This window comes from Excalfactoria chinensis, chromosome 3 (assembly GCF_039878825.1).
Source record: "Excalfactoria chinensis isolate bCotChi1 chromosome 3, bCotChi1.hap2, whole genome shotgun sequence".
Lineage (NCBI taxonomy): Eukaryota > Metazoa > Chordata > Aves > Galliformes > Phasianidae > Excalfactoria > Excalfactoria chinensis.
Window position 1 is genome coordinate 26800123 of NC_092827.1, and position 25558 is coordinate 26825680.

General features: G+C 39.2%; 1 protein-coding gene across 2 annotated transcripts in view; it reads left to right on the forward strand.

The window, feature by feature from the left end:
* SMAP1 (small ArfGAP 1) overlaps nt 1–25303 on the forward strand; it is an 88904-nt gene extending 63601 nt beyond the window's left edge. For both annotated transcript variants that reach the window (XM_072330878.1, XM_072330877.1), the window contains 5 exons: nt 6928–7012; nt 13395–13525; nt 21910–22078; nt 22628–22956; nt 25169–25303. In XM_072330878.1, the coding sequence (XP_072186979.1) occupies nt 6928–7012; nt 13395–13525; nt 21910–22078; nt 22628–22956; nt 25169–25303 (849 nt within the window). The remainder of the gene's footprint in view (nt 1–6927; nt 7013–13394; nt 13526–21909; nt 22079–22627; nt 22957–25168) is intronic.
* The last annotated feature ends 255 nt before the right edge of the window (nt 25304–25558 follow it).

Sequence of the window (25558 nt, forward strand, 5' to 3'; positions counted from 1 at the left end):
CTTGCTTTGTAAGACTCTGGAAGAAAGCATAGGTACCCATCCCCTACTCCTATTCCATGGAGTAGGAATGGACTTATGGATGAGTCTGCTGCAAAATTGTATTGCTGTGTTTCAGGGATGTAAGGCTTTTGTGGGTACTGAGCTTCAATGGGAGAACGGAACTTGAGAATTCACTGTGACTTTTAGGATAAGTTCCATAAGCAGGTGATTTATGTGACCAAATTGCTCCTTGTATCTGCTGTAGGCTATACCATACTAGGGACAGGGAAGATTAGGTAGTTCTTACCTGTGCTGATGGGGTGAAATCCAAAAACAGGACATCATGTGATTATTTCAAGTAAGCTGTCTCACCTGTATTCCCTCTTAGCATCTTGACCACCCCAATCCTAATTGCTGGATGAGCAAAGTAGGGGGAAAAAGATTGGAGAAATTCATGAGGTTCTACAAATCCAAGTGCAAGGCCTTGCACCTTGGTTGTGGCAACATCCATTACTAATACAAGCTGGGGGATGAAAGGATTGAGCACAGCCCTGCCAAAAAAGACCTGGGAGTGCTGGTAGGTGGGAAGCTGGATGTGAGCTAACAGTGTGCCCTTGCAGCCCAGAAAGCCAGTCATATCCTGGGCTGCATCAAAAGAAGCATGGCCAGCAGGTGGTCCTGCCCCTGTGCTCTGTGCTGGTGAGACTTCACCTAGAGATCTGCATCCGGATTCTTGAGTCCTCAATACAGGAGAGACTTGGACCTGTTGGAGTGTGTCCAGAGGAGAGCCACAAAAATGATCCACAGGGTGGAATGCCTCTTCTACCAGGACAGGCTGAGAGAACTGTGGCTGTTCAGCCTGTAGGAGAGAATGATGACCATCTCAGAAGCCTTTGAGTATCTAAAAGGGAGGTGCAGGAAAGAAGAGGACAGGCTCTTCAGCAATCTGTTGTGATAGAACATGGAGAAATTGTTTCAAGGTTAAAGATGGTAGGTTTAGGCTGGATATAAGGAAAAAGTCTTTTACAGTGAGGGTGGTGAGGCACAGGAACAGGTCACCTGGAGAGATGCAGGTGATGCCCCATCCCTGGAGACTTTCATGGTAATGCTGGATCAGGCTCTGGGCGACCTGATCTAGCTGTGGATTTTCCCTGTTCATTGCAGGGGAGTTGGATTCGATGGCCTTCAGAGGTCCCTTCCTACTCTTAAGGATTCTATGAATCAGTTCTCTTGCCCTTGTCAAAGATACATTCTTATTTTCTAGGAGATCTGCTTTAGATGAACATGTGAGGGAGAAACAAATCTATAAAATCAACCCTACACCTTGATGTGTAAATAGAGTAATTAAGATGGTTACTCGCTGATTTATTTGGTTTCAACTGGTTTAAGAAGTGCTTCACATAAGTTAGATTGAATTAGAATGGTGTTATATCTAGAGCAATTCAAGAAGGAATTCAGTAAATGGTAATTGAGCACTGTTTGTTTTTGTTTTTTTTAATAGGGGCAAAAAAAGTTTTATTTTTGGCTGGCCTAAACCAGTATTCTTACAAATCCTGTTTTTCAAATTAAGTCTCAGATCATATTTATTATCTCACACGATGAGTAAAAATAAGAACAAGAAAGAAAACAAGAGTGCAGCATTAAATGTAGCTTGTTGTTCTTTCATGACGCAATGGTAAACTTTCTCATCCTATGAAAATAAATTGTTTTTCTAGAATCATTTTAATCCTGGAAGAATGTAGTCAGAATTTAAATGAAATAAAAGTCAAAACTTTGCCTTGTATTCAAATCTGAAAACTTATCTTAACCATGAGATGTTGGGAAATGAAAAGATCAGTAAGTGGTTTTGACTGTGTAATACCTGTTATCTCTATGGATTAGAAGCAGACCGGTGAGTGCACCCATCATAATGAAAACATAAACTCAGTGTGGGTCTTTAGAAAAATTACATTACATAAAACTACTTAAGCAGACTTATGTAGTCGCTTAAAGAGTGTAATATATTACAGATGGCCTGATCTTATCCACAGTTGATTGCTCTTTACAGCAGTTATGGCAAGAATTCTGTTTGGATGGCTTCCTAGCACAAAATGTTAATGTTGACCAAGTTGTAGTGTAGTACAGACTGCCAGCATTTAATGCTCCGTGTGCTGAATTCATGACAATTGACTTCCAGTAAAGGTGTGAGGAAATCAAAATCCATGTAATCATTTGGGTCCTGGTGCAGGAAACCTGCTTTGGCAGGGGGGTTGGACTTGATGATCTCTGGAGGTCCCTTCCAACCCCTACAATTCTGTGATTCTGTGATTTCTGTATTTCCATTTCACGTAACTAGGAAAGAGATGTTCCTTCCTATCTGTTGAAGATACTTTCTGACCTGTTCATTTCCGTTGTTAGAGGTAAAGTTAGGAGAAGTTCCTACTTTTAAATGTCTTCTCTTTAAATACTATGATATATCTTATTACCTAAGTACTACTTATGGATAAAGTTTTAGTGTTATGTTGTCACAGTATATTTTATTGTATTGTGGAGCTCCAGTGGGGTATAAAATTAGGATTCAGTGGGGTATCACTGGATAGTAAATAGAAAATTGAACTAGAGCAGAAACTTGAAGAGGGAATTGTTTCCATGACAGCAACTTTATCAATTTTAATTACACAAGTTTGTTTGTCTTACTTTAATAAAATGCAGGCTCTGTGGGTCTTGCGATTATCTAAGGTTCTGGCAATTAGTGTGCTTTCTACTCAGATATTTTATGAAGGAGTAGCATTTGTATTAGTCTCACATAACACACATAGTCTTTTTAGAGGAATAATATAAGGAAATTCCATTCAGACAGTGGGGGGAACTACTCTTAGTCCATTGTTACTCAGCTCCTATTAAGTATGTGCCTTTCCTGCAAAACAATCCTTAACAGTGATTTCCATGCATTTGGTGTTATACCAGTCAAGACAGATGAGCACCTTAGAAATTACTTAGTGTTTGGTGCTGGAACTGCATTGTGCCCACAGTCCTCCATAGCAGACTGCTTCAGCCCCTTCCCCTGAAAATGTAAAACATTGTTAGGATACCTGGAAGTATGGAAGTTATTCAGCCTTACTGGAAATGCCTGATGAAGGAATGCTAACAGCTAACAACTTTTATATGCTGCATCATCTGTCAGAATCACAGAATGGTTGAGGTTGAAAGGGACCTCTAGAGGTCATCTTGCTCATCCCGCTGGTTCAAGAGTCACGCCAAATAGTTTTCACTGTCTCCAAGCTGTGAGACTCCACAGCCTCTCTAGGCAACCTGTGCTAATACTCCATCACCCACACATCACAGAATTGCACCTGCTGTTCAGAGGGAACCTCCCGTGCTTCATTTTGTGCTCATTGCATCCTGGCCTTGCAGTGGGCACCACTGAACAGTCTGACCCTGTCTTCTGTGCACCCTTCCTTCAGGTATTTATGGACACAGATGAGCTCCCCCTGAGCCTCCCCTTCTCCTGGCTCAGGAAAAATACTTAAGTAAAAGGTTAAAAGGACAGTGTTGGTGGGGAAAAAAGCAATTGTGAGTTATTGTGTTTCAATAGGTATTATCTGTGCAATCACACAAAACAATGATATCCATTCTGGGGCTTGGTGATGAGAAAGTATTTTCCTGCTTCTCTGCTTAAGAAGTTTGCTTTATTATTGCAAGTACTTACTAGAAGTTCCAAGATTTTCCAATCTGAAGAGGTGTATAAAGGGATGCAGTACCTGGATGAAGAAGTGATAACTTCAGTGTAGCCCTCTCTAAAATGGGCTCCGTTTTTCTTAGGACAGAAACCAAAAGGAATCTTAGTGTAGCAGGAATCACAAGCAGATTTTTGTCACAGTACGTTACACTGCTGCAAAATACAGTAATTTTTAGGTAAAGAACTAAATTAAACAGTAAGTTAACAAAGTGTCACTGCCTTGTTGTGTTTGTTGTTGTTGTTTACCCACTGCATGCTTCTGTGCTCACTGTGAGCAGTATTTAGCTTTAACATCTCTGAAGAGCACTCTACATAAAGCTTAGTCATGTGTGAGTCCTGTTGGAACAAAGCTACTAAACAGAAATTAAACATCACATTTCTCTTGAGGATTTGGAATAAAAATTTCAAATGGCTCGGATGTGGCTGTTCTTTTCTGGAAGTTTCGATGCCTATCTGTGCCAGAATTATATAGGTTGGAAGAGACCTATGCAGGTCTCCTGCTTCAGCCCCAGAAATATGCCATGATCTCTGTTATAGAACACATTAGTAAGGTATTGCTTTTCATTGTACCTTCTTCAGGTGGACCTCAGTGCAGTCAGCAGCCCAAAAAAAAAGCAAAACACCCTCTAACAGGAGAATAGGAAACTCCAGCAGCTGGCATTTGTTGTGGTCAGGGAATGGAGGGTGCGAAGTGGAGGAAGCAATGTAGCATCGCTGCTACAGTTAAGAATTGGGGAGTGTTCAGGTGAAATGTTTTTGTTATTCAAGATTGCTGCTGAGTATTGCTGTTGAGTATTGGTAAAATGTAAGGTGATGGATAGGGCTGTCATTTTTTTTCAGACTGAAGGTTAGTCTTGGTGAAAACTGGCTATATATAAAGATATATAGAGGAGAAACTGAATGATGCTTTGAGAATTTCCCTCGAAGAAATAACAGTAAATACTTGCAGTATTAACAAGTGTGACAGTAATTTAGCGGTCTGATAGTGTAACTAGCTATGAAGTAATCTGGAAACCTATTCTTTAGATATTGGTGAGGGGGTAAAATAAGAAAGAAATTGCTGATCAAGAAATAGAACAACAATATTGGGAAAGGGTACCTTAGAGAATCTTACATAATTTCTGTACACTGTACCTTCATTGTCTTATCAGACCCTAAATATGCAATTAATGATTATTGAGAAAGTTCATTTAACAAAGCAGAAGACTCAAGTACATGATCATTGCTGTATTTTTATATTTAGATTTATTAAAAGATTATTTTGCTACAATAATACGTACTGAACAAAGGAAACTGCTATTTGAACACCATCTGTTCGGATTTACTAATGTATGCAAAGCTGATTTGTTTTCTGTGAGAAGTTTGCCCTCTAAACCAACCCTATTAAGCTTTAATTTATTACACACTTATGCATTCTGATAATGCATATCTGGAGTAATGAAAACTTACACATTTAGTGTAATTCTAACAGTTTTGCTTTTCAGTTAAAAGAAGTTGTTGTTGTGTACTTAAGAGTTGTTAAATTGTTCAAAGTAAAAGATCAGTCTTATGAATTCAGGCAAAAAAAGTCAGAAATACTTCCTTTTACATCCTCAGCGATCCATGGTGTTCTGTACGGAGTTGGAGGAGAACCAAGTGGATGGATTTCCGTGTTAAATTCTGCTCTGAAATTTTTTGTGTGATATCTGATTAATGTTAGTGACAGTCATCTAAGTTCTGCCGTACCTGTTCAGACATACGCTCAGCTGCAGAAAACCTTGTTTTGAATGATCAGTTCTTAAAAATCACTGGTGTGCAAAAGTTTACTTTCAGAATTAGGCTTTTTTTTCTCATACCAAATATTTGCCTGCAATATTCAAAATGTATGCTGTTCTTCAAATAATGTGTTCAGACACAGTACTTGTAAGACACTTTAGAATCAGAGAAGCCGTGGAATATTTTCCAGCAGCAGTTTCCCATTTATTCTTGAGCAAAGTACATAGAGTCAACAGAAGGATTTTTTGCAAGGAAATGCCTCAAAAAGATGAACAAAGATGAATTTGAGTGTTCAGGTTCCCTGTCTCTGCAGAAATGGAGTTTGTTTCATTGCAGATACTTTCCTGAGGACATCAGTGGGTACTTTCTTATCTAAGAGAGGTGTTGGTAAATTAAGCTGTTCTCTAGAGCCATCTTTGAGTACTCCTGAGTTCTGTCAGTGCTCTTTGCAAACACCGAGCTCAAGACTCTATCCTGAGTTTGCAATAGAAGAAAGTAAGGGATTACTAAATAACTTTATACATGCTGAAGTATGTTATGTAACTGTAAAAATTCTCTTAATACTAAGATTTAATGACTAGAGCAGCCTCAGGGACTGTCCAAGCCGGGCTGTAAGAATGATAATGGTGGGAGTAAAGTGGGTACTCTTGATCGCAGCCCAGTGCCCAGCATGGCAGTGCACTTCTGCTGTCACTCAGTTGTCCCTTCAGCTTAGCTGCTTTGCTCACTGGTCGACCAGTCCGCTTCACCTGTCTGTGATTTTGTGAAGTAGATGCATGTCAGATGTGCACAATAGAATATGTTTGCCACGTCAGTGCTGTAAACCAGTTTGTTTTAAAAAGTGATGTTCGGACGAGTTAGGATGATCAGCCAGATATTGGTGTGACATGAACTATAAATAGATTTACGAAGTCATTCTCATGATCAGATTCCGTGTCAGTGCCACTTGCCTTCAGGCTTAGAAAGAAAGACCAAAAAAACAGATTGTCCTTCTGTGCTTAGCATCTACAAAGTCTGCACGTTCTGCTGGTCCTGTTTTCAAGAAGGGTAAATAGTGTCACTAGTCTGCTGCTCTTTTTTTAATGCAAGCTTTTGAAAACCTGAACCTTTTCACTGCTGCAGAAACAGTATAGTTTGGAGGCTGAAGCTAGTCAGTCAGATTACAGACAGATTTCTGCCTGGTGCATGATAAGCAGTGGTTCAGCATAAGATTTAAATTTATTCTACAACTCTTATTTAAAAATTGATTACATATCAGCAAAGGAATAAGGATTATGTTTTACAGTAATATGCCTCGTCCTTTATGATCACAAGTGCGATTTGTCTCATTGCAAATCAAATTCACTACAATAAGCAAATACAGGAAAGAGCTTTTATTTCTGGTATTGGCATAGCATCCTTAACGGGAATTTTTTAAGCATCACATCCTATTCAAAAAAGTTAACTGTGATTTTTTTTTTTTTCCCCCTCTAAAGCCTCAGAAGAAAGAGGATCAGCAATTAGAAGCCAAAGGAAGTCCAAAAAAGGCATCAGAACCCACTGTTGACCTCTTAGGGCTTGGTAAGCAATAAACCTGTTTTTCAATGGAATGTGTACACATAATTTTAAATTTTAATAAATATGTTTTCATTTTCGCTGTGTTTTACTGATATTGTTAGCTGGATTTGAAAACCGTGGCACCGAGTCTATGAATATAAAACTACAAAGGAAAATGCCATGGGGATCTGTGTATATCAATACTTGTGTTTTGCTAGGGAGAGTAATGAGCTCCTGTGGGAAGGGGAAGTTATCAAAGTGATCTTCAAAGGGCTTGTGGATTGTGATATTTCAATGTTTATGGTGCTGGCATGTTTTATAGTTGAAATGCGGAGGTAATCTGAATTGTATTTCTCTAAAATGCCTTACATGATAAAATCTCTATCTTAGTTAAAAGAAAAACAAAGCGTGTGACTGTAGCTGACCAATATCTAGTAAAACATAACACACTAAGTACTGCAGTCTTGTGAACTGACTGTGACAGTCATTCGGTTGCACCTTCTGCACATTCTGTTTTCTTGTCTGGCAGGTAACCATCTATTTGTTGTGTAAATAAACTGTTTTGGACTCTAATCATTTCATCTGCGCCATCTGCCCATACGATAGAGTTTTTATACTTTTTCTTTGCTTGCTGAAGGTTATGTTTGTATAATGTGCAAGTGTGTTTGCCACAGGATGGAAACAAGTGATAGGAAAACAAAACATGGCAATAAGTATTTTTAATCCCTTTTATTGTGTAATGTTAGGAAGTTTCTCTACAGATTGGGAATGCGTATTAGAATGTTCAATGCTTATTGATACACTAGTTATTCTAGATTTTGTCATAGTATTGACAGTGCATTGGAGGAGGCAGATAAGTCATTTAAATGTACTTTTCTAGCCTGTAGTAACAACTGGAATTTGTATGAAAATGATTTGTTTTGTTTTGTTTTCATTTTAAGATAATAATGTTGGCAGCAAAGCAAAAAGTATCGTCCCTGTTTTAGAATTCGTGCTGTCAGTCAGAATGCAATTTATTTTCCCTCTGTATGCAGAATGGCTGTAAAATACTGTTTTCATACTGGCTGTGTATGTGTCACAGTCCATATCTCATCTCAAGTCGTATGTTACCGTAGGCAAGCAAAACTTAATTAACAGGAAAAGTTAGATCATGGATGAAGTTGTTAAAAACAAGAAGTAATTCAGGCTTCATGGAAGGCCAGTTCTTTTTATTTTCCTTTGCCAGACTGACATCCTAATTAAGAATTCAAATTTAATTTGGATGTACTTCTTAGATTGTCAGACTTTTGTAGTTTGTTAGTTACCATTTGAAAAGAATCTTGGTAATACCATTTTATGGTATGATAATGAATTTGGATTATGTAAAAACGTAATGCACAATAGAAAGAGTATTATCGTTGTGTTCAACATTTGAGGTTCTTCAGTGTAAATAAACATGGTGGGATATACAAAGGGCAAGGTTTATAATCATAGCAAAAAATGATGTTGGAGGAGGGAGCACTGAGAACTTTAAATAACAAATTGAAAGGCAGTGTAATAAGCTAGCATCACTTGGAATCCACTGAGCTGCAAACAAGATGGATTAATGAGAGCAGACCTGCATAATTCATTTGGAGTTATCTTGTAATTAATTCTCGCAGTAGGCTGCTTGTTATTACTTTGTTGATTCAGATAGTATTAAAGGAAAGATCACTTCAATGCAATATATATGCCATATCAAACAATTTTAGAATGGATATGATGGTATAGCTCATTCTTCTTGCTGAGTGGACATATTTCTAATGACAATAATTCATTCTCAGGACTTTGATTCTGCAAATTGAGAACAATGGTAGTTTTTACAAGGGTGGATCAGAGTCATTTGTAATAGCAAATTAGGTAGTTTTAATGGATCGCAATTCATGCTGCAACAATTTTAGCTTTTTAAACGTCCCAGCCTCTTGTTTTCTTTAGAATATATCCGTGCTACCTTTGAGTATGAAGTTAACTTTTTGGGGATATAAAGTTAACGTAACCTTTTGTGTGTATGTCTCTCTTCTGGGTTTTAATATTGACTTCATCGGAAGGTAAACAAACTGTGAAACAAGACTTACCCTTAGAAAACAAGTAGCACTTGTAACTGGACTAAATAACAGTGGTGTTACCTAATGTTCATACTGTGCAGCCCCCAGTTTTTCCCCTCACTTCCCAAGACATGAGAAATCACAGTTTATTTCTGCAGGCTAAAACTGACACTGCTGTTTTTTAATGATCTCTACAATTAGTTGGATCTTCCCCACACTGAAAGAATGCACTGCTGAGAATGTGAGGATGTTAATGCAAAAATTGGTAACATGGGATTTTATAACATTAATTTTTAATAGGGGTATTATAGGAAACTTTTTTCTGTTTGAAAGTCACAGCATGTGAGCCAAAGTTCTTTGGCATTTAAGTGGTTGTCAGCGCTCTCTCCATCTCAGCACTGTTAATCCTGCTAATCCTCTGTGCTGCTCGGTAGCTTGGGGTTTTCTCTTACAAGTTAGGTGATTCCACTTATGTCAGACTGATGAAGGAAAGATGGCTTTAAAAAACATCCGTTAAAAAAAAATTGTATCTATGCAGGATAGTGAGAATTATATAGTATTGCTGATATATTAAGATCGTGCTTATGTAGGTATACAGTGTATTCACTCCAAATGAAAATATACACAACCACTTGGTGCATGTAGCTTTGCCAGCTTTCTGAGGAAAAGAGGAAATAGGTTCTAATCAATGGCGTGGTGCACTGCAGTTGAGAATATCCATGATCGCTATAAACACGTAAGCTATTACACTGAAATGAGTTTGTATGTGCATGCACACACACATTTTTATGACTATACTAATATTTCTACAAATAATAAACAAGATTGAAAACAGGTTTTGTTCTGCATTCTGAAATTTGCCTTGTTCTGGAATCTTCCAGTTTCAGGGTGGAAAAAAAATGTTTCAGGATTTGCTAAATATTCCCACTGTTGCATTTTTCAGAAAGGAGTAAGACAGGATCTCCTATTAATATTATTCATGCAGAGCTAAAGCTGTGTTGTATAGAGTCATTCAGAATGTCTCATTTCTGCACTAATGCAGACAGAAATACTTATTTTTAGTGTAAAATTCAGTGAAAGGTTTAAAGCATGTACATTATCAAGTACTACCCTATGAGAATACCTATAGCTCTATTCTATAGGGAATACCTATACCTATATTATATGTATGGCTATATACCTATAATACCAAAACAGCTTTGGACTGATCTAGCAAAAACCTGGGTTTCATAACATTAATTCATAACCATCATATTTAACTGCTTGAAAAATACCATGAATGTTTTACATATGTGAAGTGCTTGTTTTACTAAATCATTATGTGCAAATTTAAAGTCTTAGTCGATAAACATTTTTAGATTGAGGGATACTGAACCAGTTTGGAATGTAAGACTTTTTCTAATACGTATGACTCCCTGAGAAAATGGAAACATTAAATTATTAATTCCAGACAATCCATTTGCATGAAAATTATGCTCTATTCATTCCTAAATTTATCTGAAGCAGTCAACCTTTTGGGAGATGTTTTTGGAACTGCCTGCCTGCAGGATGACCTCAAATGAACAGAGTACTTTGAACTACCAGAAGCTCATTACTTGCTTGACAATGCACTTATTTGCATGCATCTTAAAGCACTCTTGTGGGGCAGAATGATGGATCAGATTATACATATGGTGTCCACTGGCTTCCAGTCATCAGAACAGAAATAGGAGAAGGAAAAGACCTTCATAGCTAAGGTATAAACAGATATGCCATAATTGTAGATGACCTTGTTCTTCAGTATTGTTGAAAAACTCCCAGAGAAGTCAAATGCTGACATAGAAATTAAATTGACTGATGTGGCTACTTAAATCATTGAATCACAGAATATCCCCATTTAGAAGGTGCCCATAAGGATCGCTGAGTCTAATTTCAATTCCAACCCTATGTCTGAGAGCACTGTCCAAACAGTCCACAAACCCTGTCAGCTCGGGGCTGTGCCCACTGCCCTGGGCAGCCTGTTCCTTGCCCACAGCCATCTGGTGAAGAACATTTCACTAATTCCCACCTAACCTTTCCCTGGCACAGCTCCATGCCATTCCCATACCGTTCCCTCGGGCCCTATCGCTGTCATAGAGACCAGAGCTCAGTGCTGCCCCTCCTCTCCCTATGAGAAGCTGCAGCTGCCCTGAGGCCTCCCCTCAGCTCCTGTGCCCTGGACTGAGCACACCCAGGGACCTCAGCCACTTCTCATTCACCTTTCCCTCTAGAGCCTTCACCATCTTTGTATCCCTCCTCTGAACACTCTTTAATAGTTTTATGACATTCTTATCTTGTGGTACCCAGCACTGCACATGATACTCAAGGTGAGGCTGCACCAGTGTTGAGCAGAGCTGGACAATTGCTTCAATCCTTCTGTCATTGTTCAGTTCATTGTTTACTTTCAGCATATGACATCTAATATTTTGAAGCCGTTCCTATGGCCGTTTTGCCTTTGTGGAGTTCCCTGGTCTGTCTTAGTCCTGGCAAACAGTATGATTGTTTTCACAAGCTTCAGGGAACTTGGAGCAAGAAACACACATGCTGAGGTTTTGTTTCTCGGGAACACTGCTTGATTCTGTTCTTGTATCCCCACCTTCGAGGTGTTTTGTTACTGGTTCTGTATGCCTTTGCTAGCATGCACAATTTGGTCTGCATTTCACATTGATAGGAAGAGGATTTGAGAGTTGGCAAATAGCAGGCTTCTTGTGATCCTGATTGATGCTAAATCAAATTATAAAATCATCTTGTGTATCTGAAAAAGTCTCTAAAGACTTGCAGACCAGCACCCTTCTACCTGGTTGTTTCTTAATTCCCTGTATGAAAAAGGTATAAAAACCTTCTGGGGTTCTATATATACCAAAGATAGTTCATAGCTGCTGTTTCTATAGGAAATATAGCTGTACTTCCTAAGGCACATAGGTTAGTATCTATACAGTAAGACAAAATACAGGTATAGACTCACAGTGGTAACTTCTGGTATGTACCATGTTGTCAGATTTTGACACTCATGACTTTGGTGTTAACTTTTCAAGTTGATAGTAGTAGCAGCCTGTATCTTTAGAGTAAATATTTACATTCAGAGGGTTGGAGGGTAGGTCACTTTCCATCACAGTGTGGTGGAAGGCTAAAATAAGAAGGCATCTTTGGGTGGGAATGTTTTGGACCGATCGTTTCAGAATGCAGTGCCTTCTGGTATTAGCTAACAGCTAAACGTCCTGTCAGATCTTCTGTGATGGTTTCCTCAGTCAAGCGATTTCCAGGCTGATGAGGTGGTGGTGCTGTGAGGCTCTTTTTTTGTTCCAACCTGTCGGTATCCTGGGCTACCAGGAAGGGCAGTCTCCAGCTGCTGGAACTGCAGAGAGTTTACACGTGACTGAACAAACTAATGAAAAATGATAATATTCTACATGCAAGCTGACAGATCTTGCTATAGTCTGCCAGTTGCGTTCTTAAATAGAAAAGTAGAGGAGCAAAGGGAGATCTTACTTCTAAGTAATTCGTTTACTCTTCTGTGTTTTTTCCTTAAGGAAATAATAAATAAATAAAAGTTCTTCTGTGTTTGTTCTTTGCCAGACAGAAAAGAATGCTGTGCTTGTTCCAGGGATAGAATTGTATTACTTTAAATAAATGTTGGAAGATTCTTATCATTTGCTTTTAATTAAACTTTGCATCTCAGCCATGGTCTTTACTAATCAGACCACTTCTCTGTCCCTATTAGAATTCCTAGATGTTCTAGTTACCAAAACCTCACATCTGCCTATACCCCCACACTGTTCTCAGTGGTAGTAATGAGTGTTTTATGTGTTATTACTAGAATGTTCATGCATGGCTGTTAATGATCAACCTCTGCTCTAGAAATAGATCCTTTCATTAAGTCTTCATCAAACGCTGAAAAATAAGTTCTTATATAGCTTAATAAAAGAAAGAGGTGATTTTTTTCTTTAATACTAATCAGCTCTTCTTGAGGGTCCTTGATGCTTTTTGAAGTTAACAAATGGCGATCTGTATTCATTGTTTTAAACTTGGAATATAGTATGTTAGTCTGTAAATGTATGTTGGAAGCTTCTGACAGATATATTTGAAATGAGCTACCCATGTTTGATTGCATGATTAAAAAAAAGTGATAATCCTTTATTAGAATCCTAGGTAAGTAAAAATTTCCTTTACAGAAACTTTGAATAATGAGAACAACCTTTTATTAGAAATGGAATCTGAGGGTGGTGGTGGTGTGGTGGTCAGCTTTAATTATTTTTTAATTATTTATTACTCATAAAAATACCCGCCAATGTTCATTTTAAATGTGATTCTGTTGTTTTTTCAAGATGGTCCAGCTGAAACATCCGTTGCAAATGGAGGCACTGCTGCCGCTGCCACAGCATTGAATGATGACTTGGATATCTTTGGCCCAATGATCTCTAATCCTTTACCAGCAGTTGCTGTACCTCCCGCTCAGGTAAATGTTTAGTTGCATCTTTGTGTAAATACATGTGAGGTCCCTTCCAACCCAAGTGATTCTATATTTCTATGATTATTACCACTTTGTAATGCTGATAGTTAGGACATAATACAGCAGATGCTTCTTTCTTAGACCTACTAGAAATTTGGAGTCTCAAGCGTCTTACTCAAAACCAAGAATGAGTATCTAGAAAAACTAATGTTTCTGGGGCTGATCTGGCTTTTGTTTAATCTTGGAAACTTGTATGTCATACCTTCCTTGAAGAAGAGGCAACATAACCCTGTATGTGGCCCACTACCTTTCGTAGAGCAGTGACAGTTAGAAGGTGGCCCCATTGCTTGGCCTGCTGAATCTAAGAAGGGCAGCTTTCAGCCTCAGATAATAATGTATTGATGCTGAACTTGGCTGGTACAGATGAGAACACACTTGCAGTGGCTTTCATCCTCAGAGCAGCTTCTGAGAGGGATGCTTTGCCCCAGCTGTGGAGCTTTTTTAAGGTAGATTAGAGGCTTACACTTACAGAAGGCTTTCTGTCTCACCCAGTTGAAGTAGGAAGGACCTGATGTATTCTTGAATTTATGGCTTGGGACCTATGATCTGTACTGATTTTTCCTCATTCAGCAGTTCTGATATAAAAAATGGAAGGGATGATGATAGAAAGTAATTCTAATTCAACTGGCATATCATAATTTTGTTTCAAGTGTTCAATTTATCACTGCGGTCAGCTCAAGGCATATTGCCATTATTGCAAGATTTGACTGCGGTTTTTATTCTTTATCTTCTACTCTCTCCTCACCTACTGGCTGCTGAGGACCAACTTTGTGAAAAATGCTAGGTAGGAACTGAAATCACACCTCTTTTTAAACATAAAAGCTACACATAAGGGCAAGCTTCCCGGCGTGCCTTCAGCCACTTCTAAACGATGAGGGAAATGAGTGGTTCGAGTGTGTTAGCTAAGATTGCAAAGGAAATTGTTGGTATGGATTTTCTTGGCTCTTGTGGATGTCTGTGTTCAAAGTACCAGAAAGAACACTTAAGTGCATGTTGTCCTACTATTCTACTGCCTTATGTCAAAATTGATCTAGATAAATCCACCTATAGAGCTAGATGTGAAATGCAGTAAGCCATTTCCAGCTTCACTGAACTGTTTAATGTATCCAATTTTGTTGTAGATTGGGTAAATTGAAATCTAGAATCATGACGTTTCCACTCAACCCCATAATAAACGGACCAGTGATAGTAACGCATATAGCAGAAAAGATCGACTTCAGGTTTTCGCTTTTTCCTGCCTTTCTGATACTGAAAATGGTTCTCTCTGAGTGTACTGTTGGTTCAGGACAAAAGACTTTGGGGGTACAGTCCGTGTTGCCCAATCAGTCTTTTCAGAAAGCTTTCAGAATGTCAGCTTTCTCTTGATTTGATTCTGTGAGCGAGTGGTGTGACCTGCTGGTTAAACACATGATTTAGCTGTAGAGTACAGAGAATCAAAAAGGTGTTGTGGTTTGACCTGGCCAGCAGCTCAGCACCACCCAACCACTCACTTGTTGACTTGATTGTCTGCATGCTGATGATTGCTCATGGATTAAATGGTGGGAGGGCTACAGTGAACTGAATGGTATGTATTAGTAGTTGAAGGAAACAAATAGTCTAAAATGCATTTCTGTGATAAAGATTGGCCCTGGAACTTCTGTGTGTGGCTGAAATGTTCCAAAATGTTTAGTTTATCATTTATCATGCAAGTTTCTAGAACAGGTTTAGCACTGAGTAAATACATTAGGAAGCATTAAAATGGAAAATATTAATCTCAGTATTCGGTAACACCTTGATTGTGTTCTCTAAAGCTTGAACATTACTTGCATTTAACAAATCAGTCCAGATTTTTATTGATAAATTGCTTTTTTCTGAGTGCCATAATCAGGAGAGTTGAATAGACCTTTTATCAAATATGCAGCATCGTGCAAGATTTAATTCTTGGTTATGTTCCCTTTTAGATCAGTAATCTCAAAGAATATGTAATATAAATAGATAATTTCCCCAGGTTAGCGACAGAGAAATGGAGGTAGCAGGGGGTGATGATTTAATAAGTTGCTCTGCAAACTGGAACAAAGTCAATATTCCTTTTACATCCAGAAAGGCCTTGTAGGTCTGGATGGTGGTACCTGGTCTGGGCACTGTTTTCGGAAAGTAGTTGATGGTGCCTCTCATTTGTCAGTGGTATGAGTAGTTTGCAATATCTTTTGCTTATAATCCAGATACAACTTGGATGGGATTTAGAAAAGAGTCAGGAACATACTAGAGGACCGGAAACCATACTCAGTAATGAGAGATTTTAAGTATTCATTCTGTTTAACTTACTGAAGTAAAGAAATTATATGATCATGTTCTTTAATTATTTTCTATGAGAAAGCAAATGGGAAAGTGGGGATAAGGTAGGTAAAGGTGCTTACAGTGAGAGTGGGGCAGGTCTCTTCTCACTGGTGACAAGTGACGGGATGAGGGGAAATGGCCTCAAGTTGCACCAAGGTAAGTTTAGGTTGGACATTGGGAAACAATTCTTTACAGAAGGGGTAGTTAAGTACTGGAATGGGCTCCCCAGGGAGGTGGTTGAATCGCCATCCCTGGATGTATTTAAGAGCCGTTTGGATGTGGTGCTCAGGGACATGATTTAGCAGAGGGTTGTTAGAGTTAGGGTACTATGGTTAGGCTGCGGTTGGACTTGATGATCTTCAAGGTGTTTTCCAACCTGGATAGTTCTATGATTCTATAAACACAGTACGTTTGTGAACATCAAAAGAGAAGGGAATTTGATGTTGTTTCTCAAGTAGACTGGCAGAAATAAACAGGTAATTGTTCACTGCTCGCAGGATTGCTTTTCTTTTTCAGCTTAAACCTTCAAAATAGGATTTAGTGTTGGGTTAGAATTCATGTTCTTTTGGCTCGGTGGAGCACAAAGCTTTACTATTTGAATGTTTTATTATGAGACTGAAAGGCGGTGATGTCCGAAAACCTTAGGAATCATGATGGTTGACATAGCCAATACATGATTTTAAATGAAAACAGAAGTCTTTATTTTTCATTCTCAAAGGTGACTTGAACATTCAGCATTCTGTTGATTTTTAGCTCTCCTTTCAGATGTCTTTATTTCAGTCTCCAAAAATACTTTAAATATTTCTTCTTCCTATTCTGTATGGCATGATACTAATAAAATGTTGCATTTGTAAAGGACTGGTAAAGAGCAATGGGACTGCATGTGTATTCTAGGATTTTGCCTATTAGCAAGTTTAAGGGGTTTAAAAGGAGTTAGCTAAACCAGCTCTTACTGTAAAGCCAGAGAAAGGGCGTATGCTAGAAAATGACCAGCTATGCAGTGTTTGTGGACAAGAAAAAGGAAGAAATGGCATATTTATATATATAGTGAATATATGCATTATAAATTGAAGTGAGCATAGCTAAACTACAATATTAGTACAGTGGTTTTTGTTACCAAACATTGTATAGGAACCAAACAAAGGTCTGTGATTCTTAGCTGTAATTAAGCAATATCCTAAATTGTTTTGGACAGATATTAGTTTCAGACTTTGTATGGGTGTATCTTCCAGCAAAAATGTGATCTTCATTCTTTGTTGAAACTTGCAGGGAAGGGGAGAAGAGGGGAGCGGTGAGGTATGAAGTTAGAAAGTACCGATTCACTGAAGCACTGATGCTTTCCCAAGGCAGAATGCTAAAATCCACTGAGATTACACTTCAGGGTATTCATATGTGGTTTGTTTTTTTGGATGCGTGTTTTGCATTGTATTGGGAGCTGAGAATTGGTTCAGGGAGTACAAAAATACATTTTGGTACAGATGCTGTATATTATCATGTCTGTTTCAAGACAAACTTTCATTTAAAGCAGTAATATGTTTTAGATAACTCTATGTTCTCAGATACTCATTTTTCCCAGAGGTGTATGTACCTACGTGACTGCTGCAGATCAGCAGATGAACTTCAGCTTTTCAACAAGCTGCGGTGATGAGAATGTTTCTGAGTCCTAAGGTTTTTGTGGAAAAACATGATTCGTTCAGAAGCTTGTTGTGCTCTGAGTGGTTATCTGTGTGGGGTCTTATTGGGGACCTATGTAGTCCTATTTTCATGTGATCCATTGAATTGTTTATAGCTTCTTCTTGTGTTTATTTTGTCCCTTTTTAGATTTTGAGGTATGTAAAAGATAAGTTTATTTGTTCATCTGAATGTAGGGGACATGGATTGACTTTGTTCATGGTGACTGTAATTGGTTACTGCCAAGCTTATCAAATCTATCTCTTAATCATAGTAATTGTTCTTGTTTCCTAATTACTTGTCTGCTTGTATTTGCTCAGTTTATCATCATTGAGACAGTCTGAGTGTCTGGGAAGTCTGTGGACAAATGCCAGGATTTGGTGGCAGGCTGGGCATAGGGGTCACATTGAAACTTCTTACTCAGGTAGTCACTGTACACTTGCACTCAGTATCCAGAACAGCCATCTTCAGTATTTCCTTCTGTCTGTATGCACACATGGAAGCTGCTCAGGTCTGGGAGCCGGTTGTTGGAATTCCCCAGTGCTGTATTGCTCCTGGACCTGCTTCACCAAATTGTTCAGAATTTGGTGTCAGTGCTGAGATTATGGATCTTAGAAGGGGTTCAGTATTAAACTGTTTGTTTTTGTATCAGTGGCTGCTTGCTTACCTCTTGAAGAAGCTGAAGTGGACTTCTTCATAGTTTAGGTGTTTCAGTCTTTCAGTGTGCTTTAATGTTGTTTAATGCTGGTCCTATGTTCCCTTTTTTTTTCATGTGTGTTCAAGTTGTGGCAATTCGAATATTGCTGGCATCATTGATGCATGAGATTTTAATTGCTTTGACATCTCCCAAAGGTTGTATTTCTCCTCTTTGGTGTTGGCCTTTTTTCAGTTCTGGGGCCTCTTTTCAGTTTTATATTCTTGTAACTTCTGATACGAGTCTCAATTTTTCTCGTATTGAGTGGCAAGAGTGTGCTTTCTTTTATTATATGTTAGATTCTTGATGAAAAAGATTGCTTCAAGCTATATGGAGACATTCAGTTGTAACTCTCCCTGTGCTTTTAGGTATTACATTTAAAGAATGCAGTGCTTTGGAGAAGACAATGAAGTCTGCAGTAATCTGACATCTCTTCTTCCTGGGGAGCTTTCGCAACTGTGGTTTCTGTAATATTGCTATCTGTGCATTTTAAGATGTATTGCACTGTCTTCCTTGGCTGTAATGTACAAACTAGGATCTTCATCCACATTCATCTCTGTTTCCTAAAGATGTGGTCCAGATAAAGAGGCTTGACAGAGGGAGTGAAGAGTAGAAAGTGTTTGTTCTTGGAACTGTTTCTGCATGCAAAAGATTTGTAAGCATTAGGAATTTTATCCAGACTGCCATAACTGTGCCATGATGCACATTGTGTATAGATGCATTACACATCTGTGAAAAGATGCACATTGCGTATTGCAGAAGCCAGAACAGGCTAATGAGTTTAACAAGGGGAAGTTCAAAGCCCTGCACCTGGAGAGCAGCAACCCCAGGCACCCGGACATGCTGGGTGCCACACGTCTGGGGCAGAAAAGGTCCTGGGTGTCCTGGTGGGCACCAGGGTGAACTTGAGCAAGCAATGGGCCCATGCTGCCAAGAAAACTAACGGTATTCTGGGATTCATTAGGTAAAACAAAGTTTTGTCTGCCCAGTGCTAGGACAGGAGGCAATGAGCACAAACTGTAACACTGATCAACAGGAGCACTTCTGTTCTTGTGTGGGTGACAGAGCACTGGCACACACTGCCCAGTGACGTTGTGGAATCTCCTCTTCAGATATCTCCTAAGGCCGTCTGCACTGCTACAGCTGGCAGACCAACTTAAAATATTCAGGATGCTACGGCTTTATTTACAGTTTTGTAATATTTAGGGAATTTAATGCCAAAATCAAAACATTTATTTTCAGTCTCCTGCGATAACCTGAACTTCTCCTGTCAGCCATGTGCAATTCCTATGACCAGATGGTAAATGCGATGGATTTAACTACCATATTTATAGCCCTGGCACACATGGCTGATATTTTATGGTAAAAATGGCCTTTTTTTAGGTATTATGCTTTGCAGGTAATAAATAAACTGTCAGTGATGAAGCCAATCTATGTTTAAACATGAAACATATTTGAGGTAACTGCTAGTCATTCTGGTAAGTTCCATTGTACACTTAGCTGTTTCATATTTCTTAACTACCCAATGAGTGTTGAGCTTTGGTGCAGTGATGGAGGGCATTGCACACAGCTTTTCCTAAAGGCATAATGTTTTTGTATTCAAGACATACTTTCACAGAGGCCTTGGATAGCATGAGAATAGGAGGCATGTGAAAATCATGTCCATGTTTAACTTGAATGCCACCCTTTGTTTTATTGCCATGCAGTTTGCATTATCTGCCATTTATTTAGCTGTTGAACACTTGAGGGAGTGCTTCTACAGTGCCTCTTAGAATCTTCTTAGAACAAAATGAATTAACAGATATTAAATGGATGTTTAATCTCGTGGCATAAACATGGTAACTGTTTATCATTTCCCCTGGGCTTTCAGCTGTCCCTTCTTCTTGTGCAAAGTATGTGCAAGTATGATGTGCTTTATTTCACTAATGCACCTAAAGGTAACAGCATTTCATGTATCCAGGGAACCTCTAAACTGAGGTCATCCCAAACAAGAACAGTCTGATGCTGTTCATTTAGAAGACAAGCCAACCATACATGAAAACAAGACAAAAAAAAACAAAAACAAAAAACAACCAAACAACAGCAAAACAAAACACAGACACATCTGCTCTTCTCCCTTCTAGAAAAATCAAACCTCCTCCTTCCTGCAGTATGAACAGCAGAGAGGAGCTGCCTCTCTTAGCTCACTTCTGCTGTTTCAGTGTCTTTCTCTGAACACAGCTATTGTACAGTGGCTGATGCACTACTAGGAGAATGTATAACAGTTCAGTACTGGGATTTCTGAGTGTACCTATGGAAAAACAAATACAACCACCAAGGGTGGGCTTTTACCTGTACGCAAGTTGAAATGTGTCTCTGGTATTTTTGCAAAGGTTCTGCCAGCATGCCAGTTCTCTCAGTCTGGGAGAGCTTCCTACTGCCCACTAAAACCAATTATTTTCCATTTGCAGTAAGAATTTTTGTCAGTAATAAACAGGAGGCAGTGGCTTTATGAGCACGTGAGCCAGGCAGAGCTGTGAGGCTGTAGCCGTAAGCAGGAGCAGAGGTGTGTTACAGCACCTGCATGTTTCGGGGTGACTTCTGGTCTGATGGCGTTGCTGTAGGACAGCAGTGAAGAGGTGGATCTGGCTGCAGAGCAGTTTTTTCCTCAGTTATACAAAAGAGTTGAAAACTGAATACACTGTGGTGTTAGGCAGGTGTGTGAACTGTAGAATCATTTAAGGTTGGAAAAGACCACTAAGATGACCTAAGTCCAGCTGTTAAACCATCACTACCATGCCCACTAACCATGTCCCCAGCCCAGGTGGCACTGTTAAGGTAGGCCGCAGCTCACTGCACCTCATGTTGGTTTGTATTGGAAGTTCCCACTGGTAACAGGAGTCATTTGTTTCAAGGAATATAACAGGAATACAATGCACTGCTTCCTTACCTAAGCACTATGCTAGTATTATGTGTATCAGTAGCCAAATACTGGATGCAGTTTGGTTATAAAACAACTAGTAAAAGAGAAGCAGAGAGCCTGACAGCCTGGGTATATTGTAGTTGCTCAGTCCCGGACTGCGCTAAGCTGGAGATACCACGTTTTCTCAATAAAGCAAGTGTGCTTACAGAGCTCTAAGCCAATTACATTGTATTTTAGAAGCTGTTTACTTTATCAGCTGAAATTCGACTTCTGCCTTTTCTCCAAAAATATTATCCTCTTAGCTGAAGTGTACTCTAAAACACCGCATCTTTTGTGTTAGCTCCTCTCTCATTTATTCTGCTTATGAGAGGATTAATGAGATGTGAATTGTAATCTCCTTGTTGATTTCCTAATTATTTTCCATAATCTGGCTACGGCTCAGGATTTATGCTGCTCATTGATAAAAGGTGTTGGAGAAGCAGGAAGGAACAACCTGTGTGTAGTCCCCGGAGTTGGTCAGGGCTTTAATTCAGTTCTGTAACCTCAGCCCAGTGTTCTGTTCTTTCCCTATTGTATGTACTGCTGTCTTAAGCAATACTGCATCTTGGTAGATCCTCATTCATTTAAATTTATTTTCAGTAAACAAATGGGTTTTTGCGTGGTTCTGGGATGAGGAATGCAGTAAATACTTAATCAAACAACGTTGCTGGTTTCCCTCAGCATTCTGTCCTGACCTTTATTTCCCAGAGCACTTCTGCCAAACCAGCAGCTGCCACCTTATCTGCAGCAGCAGGAGATCTTGATCTGTTCACTGAGCAAACAACAAAATCAGAAGAGTCGGCAAAGAAACAGCTCTCTAAGGACTCCATCTTGTCACTGTATGGCACAGGAACCATGCAACAGCAGAGTGCACCAGGTAAATCATTTGGCACGTGTTTCTGATGCAATTCTATTTTAAGCTTTGCCCAGCAAACCATCATCTCCTACAAGTGTAAGACAAAGGTAGGGCACCCTGCACTGTATTCAAATGAAGAGCTGTATTTTTACCATTACAAACATGGGAAAATTACTGAGACATTAATACTGAAGCTGTAGAACAAAACAGTGTGTGTATTTGACATATTTGTGAATTCAGCTCCTGCTGTCCAGCTCGTTGCTTAGGGTCTGAGCCTCTGCAGCAGGCTGCCGGGGTGAGTGCAGAGCTGTCAGGTTTGATTTCTGTGGTAGGAAAACAGGCTTCTAGTGCAGTGATTGAAGGCTCACTCATCTCAGGGATTTGCCAAACACTCTCCGTGGCGGTGAGTCCTTTTGCTGTGAGAGATTTTATAAGAACTAAGCTAACAGCACTGACATACAGCTGGACAAAGTTATCCTTTAAAATTGTGTTGATGCACCTAAAGTTTTCAGGGACGGAAGGAGAAGATCACAAAGCACTTTCTCTGAAGTGTTCCTTTCTCTGCTCCAGGTATGTTCATGGGCTCCTCCTCTATGCCATTTACCACACAGCCATCAACTCATTTTCAAGGTTTCCCAGCCATGGGAGTTCCTGTGCCTGCAGCCACCGGGATGATGGGAAGCATGATGGGACAGTCAGTGCCGGTCATGGGTCAGAGCACAGGGGTGATGGTAGGAATGGGAATGCCCAATGGATTTACTGGTACGACACAAACTGGTGTGATGGGACTTCCTCAGAATGTCGTTGGACCTCAAGGTGGAATGGTGGGACAAATGGTTACTCCACAGAATAAGTACGGATTGCAACAAAATCAGCAAGCTCAATGGAACCTCACCCAGGTAAATGCTTGTTATTCCAAGATCGGGGTGTCTGAAAAAACATCTCCTTTTCAGATACAAACTGCTTAGCTGTAGGAGGAAAGCTGCAGTGGAGCCAAGTTACAGACTGCTGGACTATGAATTGCTCAGACACACAAGGAAGAAAATCAATGAAGAAATAAATTAAAGATAACCAATACATAAGCACAGAATAAACTCTGCTGAGGGGGACTAAACTCAGTTTTCTGCTGCTGTAGCCAGTCTCGTTCTGGCATCTGAATTAGGTAAAGAAACAGCTGCAGTTATGCCACACCAAAGTGTAAACACAGCAGTGTACCTAAGAGCAAAATTGAGTGGCTCAAGGATGGCTATTAACAATTAATACTTTAATTTCTAAGCTTCGAGATAAATTTCAGTGGAACATGCAGTTCTCTGCACTGTGATGTTCTACTGTAGATAAATTGCTTAGAGTCATCTGTAATTTATCTGTAGCATTTCCACACTTCTGTTTCTTAAGCATGTTTAAAAGGTTCTATAGGAGCATTAGTGTATGCTTAGTACTATACTGATGTTATCCAAGGAAACATCTTAACATCGTGTAGTTGGGAGCTTATTCAGAAAAAAAAAGTGAACTTGAGCGACGATTTTTTTCATATTATTTCATTAGAAAAAACAGACAATAACTGAATGCTGCTTACTCTGGTAATTCATGAGGTGTATCTTAATGACTTCCTGAGTAGGAATAGGTATATTTAACTATACTAATTAAGACTTGTGGTGTGAGCAGTTGTGGGGGTTCTTATGTAGATGAAATAGCCTCTCTCTGGAAACACAGACTGTCATCCACTTTGAAAAGTAGTTGCTTAAAGGTGAGAATTTCAAAACGTCACGTGAAAAATAAGACAGACTAACTATAGTCCACAGATCTTTTTAAAGGTGTCTAACTTTAAAAAAGCCCCATAAGTAAAAATCTTGCTTGTTATCGTGTGTATATTAAAAGCTGGCTCATATGACAAGCTCACACATTTCAAACAGACACATTTCTGTACTACGTATGTATCAGATAATATGATCACAGTTGCTACCTGAAGCATAATTTCCATGTCCAGACCCTGGCTGTCATTAGTGCAGCCTTTACACTTGTATGAAAGCACACAGTGCTCACCCTGAAATATTAGTTTGCATTTCATTTAACAAATTTTTCACCAGTTGTTTCACAGTTTCCTTTTGTATCCCGGTATTGTGCAGTCCTGTTTACATGAATTCTCATCTTTAGCTAATGCAGTCTTTAATGTTGCTTATACAACTTGAACCTGTTTGCTGACTAATTATTAATTGCTCTTTCACCGTTAAATTCTTAAGAGAGGACATCTTACTCTGTCTATACAGGCTCATTTTTGGCTTGTCTTCATTTGTGTTTTAGAAGATAACAGGCAGTTATTTTAAGTTTTTAATGCTGAGCACTGAAACTTACAGCAGATTTATAATGTCTTCCAAGAGCAGAAGTATTTTAGCATTCACCTTAAAATGAACATGAATTCTGAACTGTTTCCAAACTTTAATTAGTCATCTTTCTTAATTTCATATGAACTGTTTGACTCGTTTTAAAGACATTACAGTATCTTGAGTAGCTTCTTCAACAAAATGTGCCTCTATTTATAGATAGCAGTCAAGTTTATAAGTCTGTGTCACTGGTTGCTGGCTAAATGGACAATTAATATCAAACAAAACAACACAAAGTAGTGGTGCAGTCAAGATACTGAGGTCTCCAAAGAAATACTGTTGAAACAAAAACCATCATCTGGAGTTGCAAATGTAGACAAGGCTTTACTTCCCACTTGGGTGTCCCCTCAGTATAATTGCCAAAATTCTGTTGGTTAGCTTTGAAAGTTGAAAGAGAGCTCTTACCAGCAGAAGTACATCAGCACCTTGTCACAAGCTCTGTATTCACCAGTAGAATTCACTAGCTGAATGCTGATACAGCCTTCTCATAGACTGCCAGTCAACTGCTGTATCACAGTGATCACCTGAACAGAAACTGTATCTAAAAGAGCTAGTACCCCTCAAACTATTTAGATGCTTATCTATAGGCAGTATTTTTATTTAATAAGTAATACTCATTTCAGGACAATATCTTTTAACTGAGTTGCTTACTTAGGAGGTATAACTGCCTTTTGGCTAACAGTGTTGCCTCTCAGCTCCAATGCTCACTAGACTCATGTATGCTTCACAGATGAATCAGCAGATGGCTGGAATGAACCTCAGCAGCTCCAGCAACGTGATGGGCTTTGGGCAGCCCCCCAGCACAGTGGCGGGGTGGACTGGAAGCTCCTCGGGTCAGACTCTCAGCACACAACTGTGGAAATGAACGTTGCAATAGAAGTTTCACCCAGAAGAGCCACCTAACATTCCTTGTCCAAATGCATTTACTTCCGCTGTTCTCTCCATGTACATATTTTTTTCTTTTTCCCAGGCTGTTCGGAATAAGAATATAACTGACTGACCGTGCTGTGGTCTGTATTGATTTAAACTTGATGTAGTGAAAAGCAGATCAAGAACACATTTATATATCACTGGCAGCGTTTTCATACGATGCATATGATTTCATAGACCATGTATTTAA